This window comes from Colias croceus, chromosome 10 (genome assembly GCF_905220415.1).
Source record: "Colias croceus chromosome 10, ilColCroc2.1".
NCBI classification, from domain to species: domain Eukaryota; kingdom Metazoa; phylum Arthropoda; class Insecta; order Lepidoptera; family Pieridae; genus Colias; species Colias croceus.
In genome coordinates this window covers 10,527,874-10,551,645 of record NC_059546.1, presented here as the reverse complement: position 1 = coordinate 10,551,645, position 23,772 = coordinate 10,527,874, and the positions used below count along the sequence as shown (strand labels likewise).

At 31.6% G+C, this 23,772-nt stretch overlaps 1 protein-coding gene and 1 long non-coding RNA gene across 2 annotated transcripts in view; both read right to left on the bottom strand.

Moving 5' to 3' along the window:
• LOC123694730 overlaps positions 1-3,531 on the bottom strand; it is a 109,151-nt gene extending 105,620 nt beyond the window's left edge. The window contains exon 1 of the mRNA XM_045640225.1: positions 3,246-3,531. Coding sequence (XP_045496181.1) covers positions 3,246-3,336 — 91 coding nt within the window. The 5' untranslated portion in view covers positions 3,337-3,531. The remainder of the gene's footprint in view (positions 1-3,245) is intronic.
• Positions 3,532-18,512: 14,981 nt separating this feature from the next.
• LOC123695161 lies at positions 18,513-19,917 on the bottom strand. Its single transcript, XR_006751909.1, has 2 exons — positions 19,699-19,917; positions 18,513-19,424 (listed from the first exon to the last, which is right to left on the bottom strand). It is a non-coding gene; the product is annotated as an uncharacterized LOC123695161 (long non-coding RNA).
• Between the last annotated feature and the right edge of the window lie 3,855 nt (positions 19,918-23,772).

Here is a 23,772-nt window from a genome sequence, read left to right as displayed (position 1 = left end):
TTAAAACTAATTCAAATAATTATAAAAAACAAAGAATTATTATTTAAGAAACAAGTAAGCAGTCTTTGTTCGATGTTTACCTACATTTTGACATGCCTTTATTATTTTTCTGTCCTAATTTCTTCTCATTGCTTTTGGGTAGATATTAGAAGGAAATATAAAAGAAAGGTATAAAATATCATTATTTTCATTTCACGCAAATCCCGAGCGTATATTTATGAGACCCATCAGGCTAATCGTGCAGTGTGCTTAAGCATTTAATAATAGCCCTATTTCCTGTAAAGATAAAAATAGCTTAATACTTTCAGCCTTATCGTGTAGCTTGCTTAAGCATCTACATAATAATAATATTTCCTAATAGATCTTTTTTCCACTTAATAAGGTAAATATGTAATGTCCATTAAGAAATCCATGCTATATTAGCATTAATGTAATACAATAGTAGGTATCTACAATGTAAGATTATTATCCTTACATAGACAATTCGTGGGTGCGAGTTGGCTATAATCTATAATGATCCATCATTAGACAAATTATGATAAGAATTTGAAACGTTAAACTTGAGCCGTTATACGCAAATAACAGCCTATTTTTAAATACACTTTAAACCATATCCAAAGTGTCTATGCTACTTAATAATCCGGAATACTTAGCTAAGGAAAAATGAGAAAATCATGCACGCAGACACAAAATAAAATATTATTTAATAGTTGGAAGCGAGACTGTACTAGCGTTTAGCTCATCATCATCATCACCCATATACGTTCCCACTGCTGGGACACGGGCCTCCTATGAGGGTACAGGCCATAATCCACCACGCTGGCCAAGTGCGTGTTGGCGGATGACACATGTCGTCGAACTTTTTAATTCTTCGACATGTCGGTTTCCTCACGATGTTTTCCTTCACCGTTCGAGCAGTGGTGATGTTACAAAATGCGCAGATAAATTGAAAAATCAATTTATTTCCTGCGCGCTCGCCTGGTCTCGAACCCCGGACTTATCGATTCAAAGTCCGAGGTCTCACCACTGAGCCACCACCGCCCCAGCGTTTAGCTACTATTATGTATTCTGTGACTGTACTATACTGTAAAATAACATTGCCAAAACTAGATAATTTAGTGTAACATAGTACATAAACATTAATTTATTATCTCTTTGCAACAGATGACGCTAGTTAATCCGGGTTAAAGTGTTTGTAACTAATGGTTATCTAGCTAATGTTTAGTACTATCACAGATAGTATAATACTATGTTAGTAGGTAGTACTATTAACTTTTATAATATTCCGTGTTCTTTGCGCTTAGTGACAGTAACTACCAATTTGGTTGAATTTTCTATGTTAAGTGTTTTAGTTACTTTTTTGTATGTGAATTTACATATTTATTTACTAATATTAGTTTTTTGTATATAGAAATCATAGAACAATGTATCACGAAAACGTTAGGTAATCAGAGGGTCTAATGTTTATTTTAATTAATTCTCCTATTTTAATTACTTATGTATCTACAGACATAATATTTAGAAAAAAGATGATATTTACATATTATCATCTCTTTCATAATTGGCTCATCAAAGAACCCTTAAAATAACCCCAAGCAATTGGAGTACGGTTCAAAAGCCCGACTTGTGTAGGATAATACTCGTAATATAATTATATTTTTCATATAATATTATCAATTAAATCTGGGGGCACGGTAGTGCCCCCGCCAAGACGAGCCAAGTGAACAAGCGAAGCGCAGTACGGGCACTACCTTTAATAACCTTTTCTCGAAGCGCTTCGACGTTTTTTTGAACCCTCATAACTTGGGTTTGGATTATGCTAGATCAACAAAATTTTCGGGATTTATTGTCAATAGCGGACTTATTGAACATATTAAGTTTTAATTACATTAGCTTTTATACTTCAGATTTTATTTATATCTAAAAAACGCTTATTTCGTCACTGGCTCACTGATGATCATCAAAATTCTTAAGGTATTTCCTAATGTCCTAAAGCTGAAATTTTGTATGTAAGCTAGTATTAGCACACAAACAACAAAAAAATTATAAAACTTGTAACTTTCATCCCCCAACCCCTTAAACTAGGGGATGGGAGTTTGTATGAGACCTGTAATTTTAAATTAAATTTTGATGACGCTAGAGGTCTAATCTAATAATCTTAAACTTAGTTCCCCTAGATATATATACTTATGTATAGTTAGGTACTCCTTGTAAAAAAAAAATTAAAACTTTAATCGACATATAAAATTTTGTTACAAACAACTTACAAAAAGAAATGAAATCCCACCAAAAACATTTTCATGTTAAATGTTGCCAGACTCGCTCTGTCAAAAAGTTATCAGATCTCATGTAGAGCCAAGCTTCTAACACTACACGCCCTAACTCTACAAGGTCTAACTTCACAAACTCTACACCTTAGTCAAAATATGTGGCTTGGCCGTTCGTTACTACAAGAACTATTGTATAACACAAAAGTAATGAACAGTGAATTAATTTTTCATCTTACGCCGCCAAGCCACATATTTTGACTAAGGTGTAGAGTTTGGGAAGTTAGGCCTTGTAGAGTTAGGGCGTGTAGTGTTAGAAGCTTGGCTCTACATGAGATCTGATAACTTTTTGACACAGCGAGTCTGGCAACATTTAACATGGAAATGTTTTTGGTGGGATTTAATTATTCAAGAAATGTTACCAACGTAATAAACCTCTTCATTGGACGAATAACTTACATCCCTAGAAATCTTGTGTACCTGGAAACAAATGAATAGATCAATTAAGAGGATGCCTTGGATTCTAGTTAGATTTAGTTGGAATTAAATTTAAATCCTAAAAATGCTTTTGCATTAATAATACCGGGTACAAGATGATATTTCTAAACTGCTACGTCAAGTTTACATCGTCCTGTTATGATTGAAGTGAAGAAGCTTCTCATTTTATCATTTCTTAATAATAATCATACAACAAAATATTGTAATGAATCGCAAATTAATTAAATAAACATGATATTAATTATTCTTTCTTAGACTAAACTGAAAATAATTATTTTTCGGTGCATCGCTATAGATATTATAGAGCTTTTTATGTTTCATTTTATTTATTTTTAATTCTTCTTAAAAAATTCAACAATATTCTCATAAAGATTACTCAGACTTAATGCCAAATAAAACATAAAATAACAGGGATATGTAAAAAATTAAATTTCAAAGTTTGTTCCAATAAGTTTAAAAACTTACAAAAGTCTACATTACCTGTTTTAGTATTATTGTTATTGTTTGTAGACGACGCCGAACTAAAGAGCGACGCGCCGGTCAGCCTCGCTCGCCGCAAAATCCACCACATTCTGATAACTTAAAAACCCGAAAATCTACACGAAACACAACACTCAAAATAGAATTATTTACTAAAAATCTCGTATTAGTGTTTAAAAGTTTAAATTAATTTAGTTTTCAGTTATAATTGTACGTATTTTAGTTATATTTTCGTGTTTCGTCGGCAATTTTTACAAGAACTTGACGCGGCGGTTTCTCTAGGAGCTTGTAGTACACTGAATTTCAGCGGCTTAGGCTTTCGCGCTTGCGCCCTTACACAGGTGAAATATCAGGATTTATGACGGAGGGTCTATTCTTCTTGACGAATTGTTTGTTTTAATTTGTTTTATTTAACCTTTCGTTGGTGTGTCGGAATAATTTCTTAGCCCGCTTGAACATGGTAATTAGATTTTTGTGAAAAAATAAGATATCTCTACTTTTTCGTACCTTATGATTGTGTTACTTTTAAGCGACTATTACACAAGAATTATGAGGATTTTAGACACATAAATAATACAAGTAGAACTAATTCGATAACTGCAATTTGTTCTTGAGTGACCTACGGTTAAGAACGCTTTATTTTTTGGTTAAACTTGTATAATGTATACGTAGTATATTATTATTAGTCTGTGGTTAAACTAAAGACACAGGATCGGAACCCGTCCTTAAAAAAAATTCTATTCTTCTGTATAAAAATTGTTTAGTAAGTACACTATAAAATAACAAAGTTCATGCATTTTTAAAAGGTACTTACGTAAAACTCAATTAACGTAAAATCAAGAATTTAAAAACATTTTATTATCATTATTATGAAGCGGGATGACCAGAAGCAAAGAGTCGTAACAACCATTTCGCAATGGGACTACATTCCGGATTATGGGCTTAACTCTCACAACCCGAGTCGACTTGGAAAATAAATTAACTTATAATTAAATAACAATTCAGCAGCTAGGAAATTCTCAATTAAAATTATTTACACGTGTATAATTTTTATGAGAATTCGGAAAGTGTCTGGATGGTAAGATCTGGTTGGTACTGTGAAAATACAAAACTAATAAGTATTTTTCGAATGTCCGTTGTCTCATTCAATCCTGCTTTGGACACATATTTTCCGTTATTATCTACAGAAAATTGTTACAGTTATTTGACAAAAATAAAATTTTATAGATTGGCGCTCTCAGAGCTTTATTTCTTATTAAAACTAGCTTTCCGCCCGCGGCTTCTCCCACTTTATCTAAAACCTAATTAGTTATATACTAAAACCTTCCACTTAAATCACTCTATCTATTAAAAAAAACCGCATCAAAATCCGTTGCGAAGTTTTGAAGATTTAAGCATACAAAGGTACATAGGGACAGAGAAAGCGACTTTGTTTTTTTTTTGTTCTAATGTTCTTGATCAAAAATAGCACAGGAATGTATTCAAACCTGATATCAAAGGCGAGAAATTTGTAATGAAAATATCAAAGGGCGAGATAATTTGTGATAACTATGTAATTCAATAAAATTGAAGTGCCTGTTTGCTCAGAATAATTGCTTCTTATTTCATTCAAAATGAAAGTAATAATGGAATGCTTAATAAAAGTCGTTATAAAAAAATTCTGGATTGATTTTGATAAAACCAATCAGAAATATTCTATACTTAGGTACCGGTATGATAAAGCTGTAGAGTTTGTTTGTTTGCTTAAACGTGTTAATCTCATGCACTAACCAATATTTAACCACATCCATTTTGAAAAATTATTTCATTTTTAGAAAGTTTACTTATTGAGGAAGGCAGGAACAGACGCCGACGACAGACGTCGGCTTGTGGCGACGGCTGAAGTTCTGCCGTTCACAACTCTGATCAACAAGAGCGGAGCAAGGCGGGTAAAACGATTCACAGCTAGTATTTTATAATTGTTGTTTCCAATATAGCGAACGATGTCGCATTAAAAAAGAGCGTAAATGCCGAGCACACGTGTCAGAGGTGAAACTTCTTTAGCAAGATTCATAGATTCCCTCATCGTCGCCTTACTCCATGACGTGACGGTATTGCCATGACGCTTCTATGAAATCTCACTCTCAAGTGCCTAAAGATTATTGCTCTTTAATGAAATTGAACAAGATTGTAAAGAAAACGAAAAGTGACCCTAGAGTTACCTTCTTTTGTCTGAAAATAGAAACGAAGTCTGAATTGAATCTCTCTGTATTTATTTAATGAAGTCCTTATCTCTTGACTTATTTAGGTCTTGTAGTGTTTATACGGGTCTACAGGTACCCTAAGGCGCTATTGAACAAAGGAAAACTTTGTTTTTACGCAATAACAAACGATGGAAATCTGTATTGGATTGTTTCCGTTGCTTTTTCTAAAGGTGTCTGGAATAAATCTATTCTATTATTAGAACTCATAAGTCTGAAAATTTTGGTGACTATGTAAATAAATTATGGAAATTTTAATAAGTTTATTAATTGTCTCCTAGTCAATATACGATAAGGTGGGTCCACACTCCACACAGAGCGAGCAGCCTCGCGGAGCATTTTCCGCGCGACGCAGCTCGAGGCCGACACAAGCGAGTGCCGCCATTTTCCACGGCCCGCCTATTTGATTACAAAAATAAAAGGCTGGTATAATTATGAAAGTTATCTTAGCGTTTACATACAAAAGAGAGTTTTATTATGATGATTCCACGATATTTAATAAATTACTATTACTAAGTAAATGGTTTAATTTAATATGAATATTTATTTAAGTAGACCGTATGTATCAGATATTATATTGTTTGGGTGAACAATTTTCAATATTCTATATTAATTTAGAAACTATGCAGGTATTCTCAGGAGCGTTTTATTAATTAGTCGTTGAATTGGGGCCAAAACTTGATATTCGCTTTCATCAAGTTATCGATTGATTGTTAACGGCCACAGAATTTAAACGTTATATTACTAAAACCTTTTATTTCAAATTTCAATCCTATAATAGATACTTATATACCTTTTTTTTTTTTTTTTATAGTGGGGAAATCTTCCAAAGATACCCACTGCCCCCGGGGAAGGAGCCGTGGGTTATGTCGGATTCCTACCGACTAAAACCCCACTGTGTTCCGTCGAGCCGCTTTAATGATGGGGCCGCGGGTATTGGTTGGAATTCTTCCGCGACAGATACTTATATACCTAAGCTTAGGGTATCAGCCTGACATAGATACTTATATACCTAAGCTTAGGGTATCAGCCTGACATAATATATTTTTGAAAAACGTCGTATTAAGAATATAAAAAAAAATGTATTGATTTATATTTATAACAGTATTCTTAACAAATGTGAGCCCCATTTTAGATACCCTGTTTTAAAAGAAACTACAAATAAAAAGTTTAACACAATTTACTCTAGTACAAATAGTTTCAAATTCGTTTAATAAAATGCTATTAGATACTTTGGAATTTAAACGATCATTCAAATTAAATTTTTTAGGTATTGTTCTTTGATTTAATAAAATAAAATCTATTGGGAAAAACAAAAGTATAAAATTAAAAGGAATTTAATCAAATATCTTATTACTAGAGAAAGAAATTCCGCGCCATTTTGCGGGTTCAGCTCAAATTAAAAATGGTTTTATGATAAAAATTTCTTTGATTGTGAATTCTAGACAGATTCTTAATTGTGGTTAAATCAAAAAATAATCTAATGATTACATTCTGAATCACAAATATCTATACACAATAATATTTCGCAAATATTGGATATTATAACCTCTCTTAATTGTGATTTTCAATTAATCATAGGTACGTTGTATTTATTACGTTTATTATTCACTAGCGGTCCGCCCCGGCTTCATCCGTGATACATATTTCGCAATAAAAGGTAGCCTATGTTCTTTCTCAGAGTCTAAAGATTGTCTGTGCCAAATTTCATCAAAATCGGTTGAGAGTTTTAAGCGGGAAAGCGAAACAGACAGACAGACAGAGTTACCTACTTTCGCATTTATAATATTAGTAGGGATTTAAAACGTTTTGATATCATTTTATAGATTAATAGTTTATAGACTTTTCTTTAGCAAAATAGATGAATACTACAAATAGATTAATTATTTATAGTCAGATAACCTATCTACTAATAGTTTTCATCAACGTCGCTGACTCGCAGGCGCGTCGAAAACTCGTGAAATACCTAAAAGGCAGACCTAAAAAGCTTCTCACAAATTTGATATCATAGCGTCCTAGACTCGCAGATACACAATAAAACCTTTTACAGGTAGCAAGCTATAACATTTAGGGACCTCTCAAAATCAGAAGGCACAATACGTTCGCGATATTAAAGTGAAGAAAGGTTGGGTTCATGTTGAATGTCAGAGACGTTTGACCCGTTTCAATTTATAACTTGAATTATGTAAGATATAGGTATTTTATGTGGGTTTTTGATTTTTTAGAACTACGTATATGTGGAACTGTGTGTTTGGTTATCTGCTGCCCTTTAATAGGTTAACAACAATACAGATTTGAAATAATTTTGTAATATAAATTATAAAATAGGTCTAAATAATCATAAGCTATTAAATAATCATGTAGGAACATACTTCCTCCGTCTCTATACAGCATGAATGATTTTTTGTACAGTTTTTTTATACTAATTACCTTTTTAGGGTTCCGTAGCCAAAATGGCAAAAACGGAACCCTTATAGTTTCGTCATGTCCGTCTGTCCGTCTGTCCGTCTGTCCGTCTGTCACAGCCGATTTACTCGGAAACTATAAGTACTACAGTGATGAAATTTGATGGGAATATGTGTTGTATGAACCGCTACAAAAATATGACACTAAATAGTAAAAAAAAGAATTGGGGGTGGGGCCCCCCATACATGTAACTGAGGGATGAAATTTTTTTTTTCGATGTACATACCCGTGTGGGGTATCAATGGAAAGGTCTTTTAAAATGATATAAAGTTTTCTAAAAAACATTTTTCTTAAAGTGAACGGTTTTTGAGATATCAGCTCTCAAAGTCGTAAAAAGTATGTCCCCCCCCCTCTATTTTTATAACTACGGGGTATAAAATTCTAAAAAAAATAGAGGTGATGCATGCTAATTAACTCTTTCAACGATTTTTGGTTTGATCAAAGTATCTCTTATAGTTTTTGAGATAGGTTGATTTAACTGTAATTTATTATATTTGCTGCTACGGAACCCTTTGTGCGCGAGCCCGACTCGCACTTGGCCGGTTTTTTTTTTCCATTACAATAAATAGACATATTATATTCAATTCTAATCTATACTAATATTATAAAGCTGAAGAGTTTGGTTGTTTGTTTGTTTGAACGCGCTTATCTCAGGAACTACTGGAGACAGGAACTATTTATCGAGGAAGGCTATATATAGGCTGAAAGATATTAGCAAAATAGATTTGTCTCATATTTTCTCACATTTTACATTAACAGCAATATCTAAATTAAAATACAGACCTTGCGCATCATCGATTCCAATTACTTTTAGCATTGACATGTTAAACATGACATTGGCATTATTATATAAATAACAGCAATGACTTATGACCTTTTAACAATACCAATTTTGTTTAAGGTCACTCCCCCCACCCCCAGGGAATTTATCAATCTCCATTGTATCAATCAAATAAAAAATACAGGACGTAAATTAAACGCTATCTCATATATAGACAAAGGAATTTCTTTTTATTCGATGTTTGGAATATTAGCTTTTGTATTAGATATAATATGACGTAGGTATTATAATCAATTATTGTAGCTATTAGGGAGCCTCACGTTAATTTAACAATTATTGTAGGTTTTAGTTCATATACCTAAATACCTTTGACGACATACGGATATAACTGTTTTTTTCTTACAAATGTATGTAGTCGATACGTTTATTATATTTCGAAAGATAGTTAAAAAGTTCGAAAATTGCAATTAATTATATATAATAATATAGAATACCTAGAATATACATAATATATTACACGCATGTTATTTAAAAATACGCAATTTTCAATTAGATTACTAAAACCACAGAACTATACCTTGATATAGTTCTGTGACTAAAACAGTCGTCTTGCATTTTCGCATAGGTACGTAACCATTTATATAAAGGAAAAAAACTCGAAATGGGTATCAATTAAACCGCCAAACAAAATATTTTAGAATATTGAAAACCCACATAATAATTCTTCTCGCCTTCCAAAGTACTTTCATCGCAAATTTTAAACTAGTCCAAAATCAAAGTTTACAACCAGCTCAGTTGCAACTTTTTCAAGTTGGCAACTCCGTTCATAATTCAACTTTGGCGCGAATTTGCTATGTGGCAATTCGTTTTAGCACTTTCAGTGTGGCGATTTAATATTTGCTAGTGGTTCAACTTTATTCAGTAGAATAATCATTTTATGTTTTACCACGTATTTGCTTAACGGAGTTTATATATTAGCGCTTTTTAGGTTAAAATTTTTAACGTAGCTATATCAAATGGCTTGATATGGCAAATTGCTTGTTGTTTTGTTAAATTTTATATTTCAAAAGGTATAAAATTTAACAAAACTGGCCTTATAATTTGATCTTTAAGGACAAAAATTACTATCCAAGAGAAATGCCATTTCTTTCAATAATACCTATTTGGTTGAAATTGAAAAACCTGTTTTGTTCGGTACTACGAACTTTAACAATTTTACGGACAACCAACAAAAAGTAAATCTTTAAATTGGAGTAATTTTAAAATTCAAGCTCCGGTTAACACTTGCTTAATAAAATCAAATTATTAATATGCAGATCCATAAAAGTAGGTACTAAAGCGTCTTCCAGAAGATCCTTTTAAAATTAACATAAAAGGCCAGAAATTTCAGGCCCATTAAGAAAACGTTTCAAATCTATTCAGCATTTTTTCAGCAACATTTTAGAACGCATATTTTTTGAATGTCACAGAATAATACATAAACAATGTCGGTGTTATTCCGAGCATGTCGGCCATCTTGTCGGCTTCCAGTTCCGGAGATTTTGAGATGAATTAATAAGTGATATTTCGCTCTATGCTGGCGACACTGCTGTATTATTTACTTGTGACTTTGTATAGGATAGCTGCTATCATCTGTTTTAGGATACCTCATAAATGAAGCTAATGTAAGATAGTCTTTGAACTAAAATAGGAATTTAATGGCTGGTTAGGTACGAAGTTTATGGATATATTCTGCTTGACTTATCCTTCCGATTAAACGACAATTAATAATGCATGAAAATATACGTTATATAGAAATTATATAATATTTTTTACTTTATATAAGAAGTAAATCGTATAAGAATAAGACCGTTTCAAGCAATCTATAATCAAATATTTAGTCACAAAGGTAAATACTTATAAAGTAGGTAATGCTATTTGAATCAATATTAAAGAATCGATAGAACTATCTTCAATTTCTTGTTAAAACAGCGTAACATCTGTTGCTTAAAGTAATAGATAAATAAAAGTTGGTAATGTGATCGAACCGGTATCATTTTGTGACTCCTATACCTAATCACATTATCTACTGAAGGACTGAGTTATTTTAGAATTGAATATTCGTGTTTATATTATACTGTTTGTACTAAGAACTGTGTAGGTATCTAAAATTGAATGCTAGATTTATAAATAAAGATTCTTTAACTGGTTTAAGACGAGATTTAATATTTATCTAAAGGAGCGGTAACGGGTGTCTGTAAATCTTCATACATATTTTCAACTATCACCACAACTAAAACTGATATTTAAGCGCTCAGGCTATTAATAGAAAGCAGCAATTATATTTATATTTATGTTTAAGATTAAGTCTAGCCACGTTCTATGTAAATTTAGATTAAATATTTTCGGTCACTCAACGTTGACTAAGCTCAGACTACGCATTGCTTATACTGGGTAAACTAGACAAGAGAAATATTAACACAATCTTTGTCTTTTGTACACACAGACAAATGAACCAAAAATTTTAGTGTGTTCATTTATATGTATAATATGTTACTATCTTTCCGCCAGCGGCTTCGCCCGCGTAGCTGTAGTCAAAGAAAAACCCGCATCAACAAACAGACAAAAATTCTAAAAAATATATTTATAGCTTCGGTATCTATAGTAAATCACGCCCCATATATTATTAAAAAAATGTAATGTACAGTTTTGACTTTCCTACGATTTTATTATATGTATAGATTAGCATAACTGGTAAACTAAATAAATAGTTGGATAATCCTATACGTAGTTATAACCTTGTTGTAAACTCCTAACACTTAAGTTCTGATTAATTATTCTGTATTAATCTCATTCTATCGCAATTTATACGAATATATTTCAAAATATCTACAATGTACACAATTTATACTATTATTTTATCTATATAGTACATATTGATAGATAATAATCGTTATATCCCATCCCATCCTGCAATCTCTAAGCGACACAAAAGAGCACTCTATGTAAGACTTCATCTCAAACAAAAATATTTCCGATTCACCTGACTCTAAACATCTTACTTACTTACTCCAACGTATTGGAAACATTTCTGGTGTAATTCCAGTAATGTCTCCTGGTGGAATTCGTGCATTTGTTGATCAACTCTTTCATTCATCTTACTTAACGAGATGCGAAGGTTGAAATCCGATCATTGTTACAACTTGTTTTAAAAAAAAATTAACAAAAGTAGAAAAGTAAAATAAACTCAAACTCAAAATACTTACTTTATTTTTATAATGCCAATTAGATTCGTACTACACTAGAGTTAAGGTTATCTGTTGAAGATTACAGCGCTATAAATGAGTAAAAAAGTTAGTACAACAAGAGCCAAGAGCGTTAACTCAAAAAAGTTGCAGGCATAGATACTTGCAACTTTGAAGCTTTCTTTTTATCTTTTTCACAAAAGCTCAATACCATTATGATGATAAAATTGATTGGCACTTAGAGCTTAAGTTTATACTCAACTAACTCAGCATTTTACAATGAAACGAAACACTCATTACATTTAGTAACTCCCACGTTAAATATAAAGGTACAGATACATTACAAATATCCGATTCCACGTAACAATTTACGATTCAAAATGCCAATCGTTATATTGCCACATCTCTTTTGAGTATGATGAAAGTATGTGATGACAACCTCGGAACGAATGCCGATTAAAAACACCAAAACAAAGGGTTTTCTTTCCGATTAAAATCGCTGTTAGCAGAGCTTTAGCCGGCGACTGGTGAAAGCTTCCTTTTTCGAACAAAAAATCTGGAATTGACAGCTCTCCTTTGTTAGATTTTCAGGCGTAGCTTGTACAAATTTGATATTTCGCTAATGTTTTTTTAATGTATTTCATGATCTTTTTTAATATTAGAATTTTAAACGTGTTTTTTCTCAGCATAAAGCTAAGTGATTTTGAAGATAGGTTAGTATAGTTATTTTATCCTGGGATAAGGTTGATAATTTCCCATAATTTTTTTTCTATCTCTCTCATTTATTAATTCAAAGTTAATAAAGTGTTTTAGTAAAAAAGTTATTATACCTAATTTACTTAATTTCATTTGATAAATCATACAAAATATGAATTCAATTAATTATATGCAGTCATAATTATGTGTTATGTGTTTGTTTGAAAGTATAATATCCTAGCTTTCCGCCTGCGACTTCGCCCGCGTTTTCAAAGAAAAACCCGCATAGTTCCCGTTCCCGTGGGATTTCCGGGATAAAACCTAGCCTATGTTACTCGTAAATAATGTAGCTTTCGAATGGTGAAAGAATTTTTAAAATCGGTCCAGTAGTTTATGAGCCTATTCATTACAATCAAACAAACAAACAAAGTTTTCCTCTTTATAATATTAGTGTAGAAATATGATGAGATGTAGCTATCAATTGCCTATTGTAATGTACAAGATGTTTAATCATATTCACTGTAACCACAGACTGTAACATTGTGGTCATAATATCCATAAACACTCAATTGATTCTATATTATCTATGCTATAACGAAACTTTAATCAAACTACCCCTGTGTGTGACGTACATCAAAATGGATGGTAATAATATGACACTATTGAAAGTTCGCAACGAGTTGCTAGATGAAATTATTAGTCTTTATTTCAATGTAATGTGTTAATAAATATTTTTAATAAATATTAAATTGTTTCATTGTTTCAATTATCAATTAATAATAGCAACTTAGAATAGCAATATGCATGTATTAACCTGCGTTGTTCTGACCTAAACATCTTCTAGATCTTTTCACATTTGAGCGTTGACAGTCCCATGGTTTTTACTTCCCTTAGAAATTATATTATACTAGCTTACCGCCCGCGACTTCGCCCGCTTTGTCTAAAACCAAATAAATTAAAACCTTCCTCTTGAATCACTCTATCTATTCAAAAAAACCGCATCAAAATCCGTTGCGTAGTTTTAAAGATTTAAGATACAAAGGGACATAGGGACAGAGAAAGTGACTTTGTTTTATACTATGTAGTGATTATTTCCCTACTATACTAGTATATCTTGTAATGTGTAATGTATTGCTCAGTGGAAAACTCAAGAAAACACCAAATAGGTGCAATAGAGCAAAACAACATCTTCTGGGGCAGCTAGTTTGTTTGTTTGATTGTAATAAATAGGCTCATAAACTACTGGACCGATTTTAAAAATTCTTTCATCATTCGAAAGCTACATTATCGACGAGTAATATTGGCTACATAATATTATCACGCTAAGACCATAAGGAGCGGAGCCACGCGAGTGAAACCGCGCGGCACAGCTAGTCTAATATATAAAAGGTTATGTGACTGCTCAACTTCTTTCATTTGTATAGTAGGTACTACAACTCCCATAGTTTTTGTTCATACATTGCAAACGTTCTAATTTTCTAGAGAGGATGGCACAGATGTATCGGTACTCTTTAAACAGTAGTTTTGGAATATAGATGACTAAAACCAGCTGGGACGGGATTGGCCTAGGTCGTTCGGAAGTTATGGTAGCCTAGTACATTTAGTAAATACCTACCTCTGAATTCTTGGTTTATGTTTTGTTATTAACTCTATAGAGTATAGTTTGATTGTAGATTAATATATTTTTGCACAATACAAGAAGGTGTAAATTTGTATTTACTTACAATAATTTATAGTCGTAATTAATACATTAATTAGGTTTAAATGTCAATGAAGATTTCTATGTGGAACTAGGTACATTATAAAAACATCTTATTAATCAGAATGTTAACAATATTATAAGTTTTTAAAGTCGTAAAAGGATTAAAACATTTCGTTGAAAATCATTGAGATATACCTATGGAGACGACACCGCCTACATCACTTATGTTCCGCTCACCATAAGCCATATGGCTTAACTGCACGCTCATTTTTTATTTGTTTTAAAGTGAAACGCATCAAATATACCTTCGTGTGTGTTACGATATTGCACAAATAATACGGAAAAGTGCAAAGGAATAACTTTCATCGGTTAGTACCTAATTAGATAATAATTTTTAAAACTTAGAGCAAAAAAATGGCGCACAGATTTTATTCGTGGTGTCCCCTCCATACGTACTACGTAGTAATATTATCTCAATGTTGAAAATACTGTTATCCTATCTATACAATACTTCGATGTCTATAACAGTTATTTATATCTGCAAATCTGCGGTTATATAGTAACTTTTAATACTAATTAACTAGTAATTACAACGCAATTACATTTGCGGTTTGTACAAGCCTGCATTCGTAGTTTACATCTACTAAAATTATTTGGCTAAAATTTGATACGATAAAATATACACTTCTCTGAATTTGAATAAAGAGTTCCCCGAAAATGCTTAAAATTAGAAATTTAAATAAGTTTTAATAGAATTCCTAAAAGAATTTACGATAAATAAGTTTTTTATAGTTCATATTTTTATATCATTATTAAATTTCGATTTAAAAATTGCCATATTCAAAAAAATCAGTCGCTCTACAATTTTAACCTTCTTGAGCACTTTATAAGATTTTTTATATAAAAATAAATCGCAAAATGTGTTGGTAAGCGCATAACTCGAGAATGGCTGAACCGATTTCGATAATTCTTTTTTTATTATATTCCTTGAAGTACGAGGATGAATCTTATGTAGAGAAAACGTAAACATGTACCACGGGCGAAGCCAGGGCGGACTGCTAGTATAAAAATAAAAAAGTTTTTTCATTACTTCCTCTACCAACACTTGAAGTACGAGCAAATATTGAGATATAAAAAATATTGATAAACCGAAAACTCATTACACTGAGGGAGGGTCGCAGGGACACTCTAGTATAATGCCAATTGCCATAAGTTTAATATCAAATAAAATTAACACAACATCATTGGAAAGATAAAATACAGAGACAAAAATAATATAGGTACAAGGACATTAATATAGACATTATTTATTTCGTCATTTAATAAAGTCAAGTAGAATCACGCTAAGAATCACATCAATAGAAAGCCTCAATACCTACATATACAGGGTGTAATCATTAAGTGTGCACAGGCGATTTTTCCGTAACTATTACAGATATCAAAAAACTTTAAACTGATATCGAAAGTACTTTACCTAATGAGTAAAATGGCCGTAATAAATTTTTAAAAATAAAACGGGAAATATCAAAAAAATTATCTTTAAAGCCTCCCATCCCCATACATTTAGTATGAGATATGAATATCCCATGTACATTTAATATGAAAGATTTTAGCTTTCTCTTTCTTTTTTTGGTTTTCTGCTTTAATAACTTTGCAAATTTGAAGGGAAGTTCATTTAGAAACTTTAAATAGAGCTCCTCAGGGTATTGCACAATGAGGACGCCATTTCGAAAATCTGCTATGAATACAAAATGTATGGGAAATCAAATGTATGGGAGCGTTTAATGTAATATTTTTTGATATTTCTCGTTTTATTTTTAAAAAATTATTGTGGCCATTTTACTCATTAGGTTCATTGAGATAATATTAATATGGAGCAGACACCACGAACAAAATCTGTGCGCCAAGCGCGGCGGCGCGGGGCGCGCGAATGACGGCTAGACAGTCATAGATTATGCGATGTCACTGACTCACCGCTATAGAGGCGACACTTTGTTTCATTCTGTCTATTTTATTGGGTGCCACTCCTTACATGCACGTTGACTTGAAATTTTCTTTGTACTTACTTAATATTTATTTTAGGTATAAACTGACTTTACTACGCGGGGCTAACAATATCTGGCATATAATATAGGATGATGTAAATAGTGACGTCATATGGAATAATTTAATTTTTTTCGTGTTTTAGGTTCAGTCAGGGCTATGGGAAGTTTTATTCCTTACAAATTGAGCCTTTTTTAGAAAAAAAATAGTTTTTCCCTTTCTTCACGGCCCAGACATGGAAACCTTGAATAGAAAAAAATATTAATTACTTATCTCTGAACTAGCGGTCCGCCCCGGCTTCGCCCGTGGCACATATTTCGCAATAAAAAGTAGCCTATGTTCTTTCTCAGGGTCTTAAGATTGTCTGTGCCAAAGGAGAATGCCCATGAAAGTATGGACCACAGTACAGTGTTGCGTCAATGCCAGAGTGGTTTTGGAGGGTTCTTCGATATTCAAAAGATTTTTACCAATTCATTTTTTTGTGATAAAAACAGGGGTTTTCAAGATATTGAGAAAAATGTGAAATAACCTCAAAACTTAAATAAGCCCGATTTAGTTAGGTTTATGTGTGATTTAGGTAACATTTTATCGTCCAAAGGGTATTTTTCGATTAACATATTTAATCTATGCGTAGAGCTTATGCTTTCAGACAAAGTCTATCTGTTCATCGGCTAGTGTAGGTAGGCACCAGAAATCTTCCGGGACGGATTTCAAGAAAACCTAAATATATACTTAAAAAATGCCAATTGAGTTTTTATTCGGTTTACATGTTGTTGTTGTTGTTGTTGTTGTTTGAATAATTTTTTCACTACATATTCCAAGAAAGAAACAAATAAGAAATAACTGGTTACCTACCAAGCTATGTCATAATAATATTTTTTTTATATATACATATTTATATTATTTTACTTCACTATCTTTGTTAAAACAACCTACAGTGTATAAACAATACCTTAAAGAGTGATTTTATGTTAATTGATTTTTTTTGTAATTCAATGAACACAATAATCGATATTAATACATTTAGCTATTTAGTATTTACCATGGTAAATGTAATAAGTTACCGCTTGGTTACCGTGGTAACCGGTAATGGACACTAAATCTATAATAACGGATCTAAACAATTACATGTCTTATTAGATTTTACAAAACATTCCCTGTTCAAAATATATTTTCCGATGGTAAGAAGGCCTCTAAATTGCCGAGATTTTTTTTAATAGTATTGTTGTCTTGATGCATGAGAAAAACGAGTACCAAAAATGGGCATTCTCCTTTCATCAAAATCGGTCCAGTAGTTTATGAGCCTATTAATTACAATCAAACAAACAAACAAAGTTTTCCTCTTTATAATATTAGTGCAGATAAATAAATAATAATTCAATTATACGTTCAAGTCAGTAGCTTATACAATATCAATTAAAAACTTGATTAAAATCAATTAACAAAAAAAAATTGGTGATTGAGTAAATGATTTTCATATTTCATGATTTCACCTTTTTTCAATTAACAACCAGTCTATGCTTTTCTAAATATGTAAAATTATTATTTTATACTATAAAAATATACGCCAGCAAATATTACTAACAACACTTATTTCATACCCAATGTCATATCTTAAATTTTTAATCTATGACAAAATGTCGCCCGCCAAAAATTTTGTTCTAACTAAGTTTTAAAAATTATTATCTAGTTACTTACTGATGAAAAGTTATTCCTTTGCACTTTTCCGTATTCTTTGTATTATTTGTGCAATATCGTAACACACACGTAGGCATATTTGATGCGTTTCACTTTAAAACAAATAAAAAATGAGCGTGACGTTCGCGCCAATGAGCGAGCAACCGACTGAGTGCAGTTACGCCACATGACGTATGTTGAGTGGAACATAAGTGATGTAGGCGGTATCGTCTCCATATTAATATTATCTCAATGATTAGGTTAAGTACTTTCGATATCAGTTTAAAGTTTTTTGATATCTGCAATAGTTACGGAATATAAATCGCTTGTGCACACTTAACCCTTAAATTGTCACCCCTAGATAACTTGTGTTTATAATGTCCAAATTTGGAGGACGTATTGGAATTAGGATAGAAAAGAGGAAAATGAAAAAAAAAATTAAAAATTTTAATTTTTTCTATTGTTTTCACTATGTCACATAAAACGGACATTGCCAATTATATGTACATGTTCGAACCGTCACATATAACGGACATTGTACATTATTCCTGCAACCGTGGTACATGACTACAATGCACATTTTCAACTCTGTAATTCAAAATTATTATCAAATTATAATTATGGAGGATCTAGAATAAGCTTTTCAAACGTCTGTCTTAAAATGTTGGTTAAAACTTTAACGATATCGTTAAAAATAATGGATTTTAAAAAACGACAGTACTAAAAATCACAGCCTAAGAATATGCTAAGAATTGGAATAGAAATAGTATTACATAGCCTGAGAACTTATCTAATACACCAAGAAAGTCCTCTTCCCATTCACTAAATTGTACAGTTTGAAATGTGTTTGCTTCATCGTATGCAAAGAAGTCGTATACCATGCCTGAAGTACCAAAACGAACAGGAAATTTAAATCGCTTTTTTTGGATTCTTTGGCATATATTATATCCATTGTCTGCCTGTTTTTTAATTTGTAAGGTATTATATTATTTAAATTTTCAAACATTGGGTGGTATTTCTGGTAAGTAACATGATGCTGTGGCTGAAGAACTACTGAGAAGTAGGGAAGATTCATCTCACACCTCATGTAATGGCTGTAATTCTGCAGCAATAATATTTTGTTGATGGTAAAAATTCTGACTTTTTGAATCTTCATTGTGTCTCAAATCAATATGTCGTATAATTCCGAAGGTATGGTGCTGGGGGTAAATGATTGACACTGTTATCATAGTGAAATCACTCCTGTAGGTCTACATTTCCTTCGAAATCGACATCTCAACTCAACGCCAGACTCTTCAGCTTCCGCCAGAGGTAGTGAGGGAATTTTTTATTGATTGCCAAGTCATGCTCCTGTAAAATATAATAAAAATAGAGAAAAATATATCAAAATTATTCCGTTGAAAATGGAGGGCCTTATTGGCAACGTCCGTTACATAGGACATGTGAAGAATACCCTAGTATATACTCCAAGTTGTCAACGTCCGTTTTATGGGACATCGTATATAAACGAATATTTGTATACCAAATATTGTAAAATATGTCAAAATTATGTCAAAATACTATACTTACAATCGTATTCTAACTAATAATATAACATTATAAGCAAAATAGCCAAAATACTTACAGATATTATCAATTTTATCAAAAGAGTCAAGAGATCCGTTTTTTGCAATTTTCAAATGGTCACCATTCGCGACTGTACATGGCTTTGGTAAAAAAACCTGCATGTACGCGAAGGACATAGCTAGTCTCTTCCCAATATACCGATTAGCGAAGCTTAGGTCTGCCATAACAGCGCCAGCATGTGTGTAAATACTATGTCTTTTAAAACGGACGAAATCAATTTAAGGGTTAACGATTACACCCTGTATAGCTAAATGTAACATTGAAATAGAAAAATAGAAAAAGCAGTTATTCGCTGCTTAGGTTTAATTGAAGAAAGGTTATCTTTATCGTTTAGTACCCAAAACCACGCTTAAAGGTCGATTGCGTAGTTAGACAGAAAAAAAATTATATGTATCGGTAAAATGCAAAAATTGAACGTATACGTACCTACCTAAGAGAACTTTTTCATTTCACATTCATCTGAGCGAACATCATGGGACAAATAAAATTTTAACAACGCGAAAATGGCGATACGAAATTTTCCCGCCTGAATAAATAATAAAGAGATAATCCTCATGAATCTTTTTAAACCAACATTTTGCAGAGTTATAATCAAATTCGGCTCCGTTCGTGATATATTTGGGGATTATTTATCTGTATATATTACAGCTTACTGTTAGAAATTGTGATAATCTGTGGCCTTGTGGCATAATTCATAAACAAACGATGTTCCTTGTTTAAATTCAGAACAGACATGTGATGTGAATAAACATCTGGAATTATATTTTAACTAGCTAACCGCCCGCGGCTTCGCCCGCTTTGACTTAAACCTAATAAATTACTAAAACCTTCCTCTTGAATCACACTATCTATTATCATCAAAATCCGTTGCGTAGTTTGAAAGATTTAAGCATACAAAGGGACATAGGGACAGGGAAAGTGACTTTGTTTTATATGTAATGATATAGAAATGAAAAACGTATTTTTTATATAATGTATGAAAAGTAAGTGCAATACAATAAATAAATGCTATTATTTAATCTCTTTGAATTTAATATCCTTCCTTGTTGAAGCAAGACACAAAAACAAACTGAAATGTATAGCTCTGTGGTTTCAATAACATTGAGAATATTAAACTGCTGACTTTTATTTTGCGAAAATGAGAAGATTCAAGAGAAATGAAAAGCAAGATTTGAACGCTGAATTTGCGAGATATTTAATTATTTTAATGCTAAACGGCAATACTTTCTAATCATTTGTTTAATTCAGATAATTTATTCGAAACTCGTTTTGCTTTTAAGTAGCTTAAAGAATTAAGTTAATGTGATTAGTCACCTAATACTTGCTTCATATTTGGGATCTGGCACGAACATTTTATACTTTGCCTACTAATATTTCAGTAACTCAAACTGACATGTGTGTGTAACAAATAACATATAAAAATTCAAAAGATCTTTAACTACAAACAGCAACTGGTTTTTATAGTATAAATGTGTAAATCTAATTGTTATTGATATTGACTTTATAAAATGTTTTCATATTTGAAATTGAATCATAAATTAGATACCTATCAAAAGTAAATACGCTTGCAACAAAATGTTTACACGCAATTCACGTTTAGATAAATATGTGTAAATGTAATGTGAGTCTCTAGTGGATATGTAAACAAGAAAAACGTATTTGCACATATCTAAAATCAACGATTATTTTTCTGGTATTTGATTTCACGCAAGTATTTTTTTTTTCAAATCAAATCAAATTTGTTTATTTGCACGTATATGGTCATACAAAGGTGTTAATATACAATATTTATATCACATATACTGCCATTGTAAATGGCGTGCAAAAATTTTTGAAGGTACAAATAAAATTATCAATAATATAGGTACACATTAATACATTCAATCAACTAAAAAAAAAAGATAATAAATTACAAAATACATACAAAATTACAATTAAATTATAGGTAACTCATACATTAATGTCATTATCGTTCAAGTATTCCTTAACACTATAATAATTTTTGGCTTGTAGCAGTCTATATACTTTATTTTTAAAAATATTCGATGTCAGTATTTTATTAAATAATTTAACGGATTTAAAAGGCGATTTATTCAGTCCGTGACCACGCTCGCTGCAAAGTGTGCGAAACGTCGCGTCGGGATAATAATAATATAATGAAAACGCGTTTTAAATCCATTAAAATATTTAATTTGTAAATCAACGATTAATTGAATGAATTTCGAGCTGTTAATCCATACTATATAATAATTATATATTATAAATGCGAAAGTAACTCTGTCTGTCTGTCTGTTAGGTACTCAATCACGCCTCAACTACTGAACCAATTTGCATGAAATTTGGTATAGAGATATTTTGATACCCGAGAAAGGACATAGGCTACTTACTTTTTACCCCGGGAAATAGGATAGGTTCTATCCCGTAAATCCCACGAGAATGGGAACTATGCGGGTTTTTCTTTGACTGCGCGGGCGAAGCTGCGGGTGGAAAGCTAGTTAATTATAAATTTAATGGATGACGTTTGAATTTCAACCTCGAGGCGATAATTGCTTGTTATAATAAAAATATATGACATCAATTTATAATGACATGGCTATTTTTGAATTGATCTCTGGTAAATTTCATTAAAGTAGATTGTTAGGGATGCCTATTGTTTTATGTTTCCGAATTTAATTTATTTCAACTGATCAAAATTTCAAAGTATGGAATTAAGTTTCTTGAAATAGCGTTTAGAAATTCAAGCCAACATTATAAGAGACGACTTATTCATAGAAATAATCTGTTATCATCTACCCTTGATGTAGGGTTTAAAACGTCGGATACTTTTGTATTTAACTTAGAATTCGTAGATAATGTTTTAGTTATTCTCTCATAAAATTAAAAAGAATAAGTTTATCTATAGTAAGATGCATCAATTTTCAATCATCATTCATTTATTACTTTAATGAAATTTATAATATTGTAATTTACTCGGTTTTAACTGGATTATAATAACGAGATTACACTCAGAGAACTCTGAAATGATACCCTCTCATTAAGGTTAGGTTATGACTTATGGCAACCCTAAGCATGACTAATGAGGCGTACACACGAGGTGGAAAAGGTTAATATGAATAAGCCGGTGTGTATTACGCCTACATCCCAGTGTGTAGCCATGTTGTAGTAATTAATTATACTGTTGGACTTTTTTCTTGTTATTTAATTATGTTTAATGCTTTTATAGTTCTGACGCGGACTGTCACTAATAACGTTTTGTGAACGTTAATTTAAAAATATGGAAATATGGAATGTACTTTTTCCCTAAGGAAGTTTATTCCTATTTTTCTATCGCTGGGCCATCAACGAATGAAGAAACAAACAAAATTATACACAATTAGTTTCACATCACATACAATTCACTGCTGTTTATTTAACATCTTGATGATTACCCCTTGTAAGGGGGAGGGAATTTACACTCACTCTGTATTTGGCACATGTTTTACTGAACGATTTATTAACGGATAATTAGGTGATCAGCCCTCTGGGTGCTGCCAGATAAGTAATCTATCGGGTATTGAATTACAGCTTCCCCTTCTCTCACATGATAAGCGCTGTAATCGTAGACATACTTTATATTATTTAAGCAAATATTAATTGTCTGAAAATGAATATTATTTACTGAAGATAAGTTATCTCTTTAGCTAGATTATAATTAAACAAATGATAACATTAATTGTAATAAATTAGGACACATAAATCAACGAATTGATTTGGATAGACAAAAATTTACTTTGTGATTTGAGATTTTGCGACTAGTGTTCTCTGAAAAAAAAAGTACACTAGATAACAAACAGATAATATTATAATGTTAAGTTTTAAATTTATTTGGCATTTATTCAATTAAGGTCTCAAGGTTTTCTCACTCGTAGTGCTAAACATTATACAATATTAGGATCTCTAAAAGTACTTATTATGTAGTGTTATTCGGTAAAAATATTAAAATAATTTATTGAGCTACAGTGAGAAAAAGTCTATCCTCTTTAAGAAATGGTTAAAAAATATTATTTTAAATACGACCACTAAAATTTGCTAC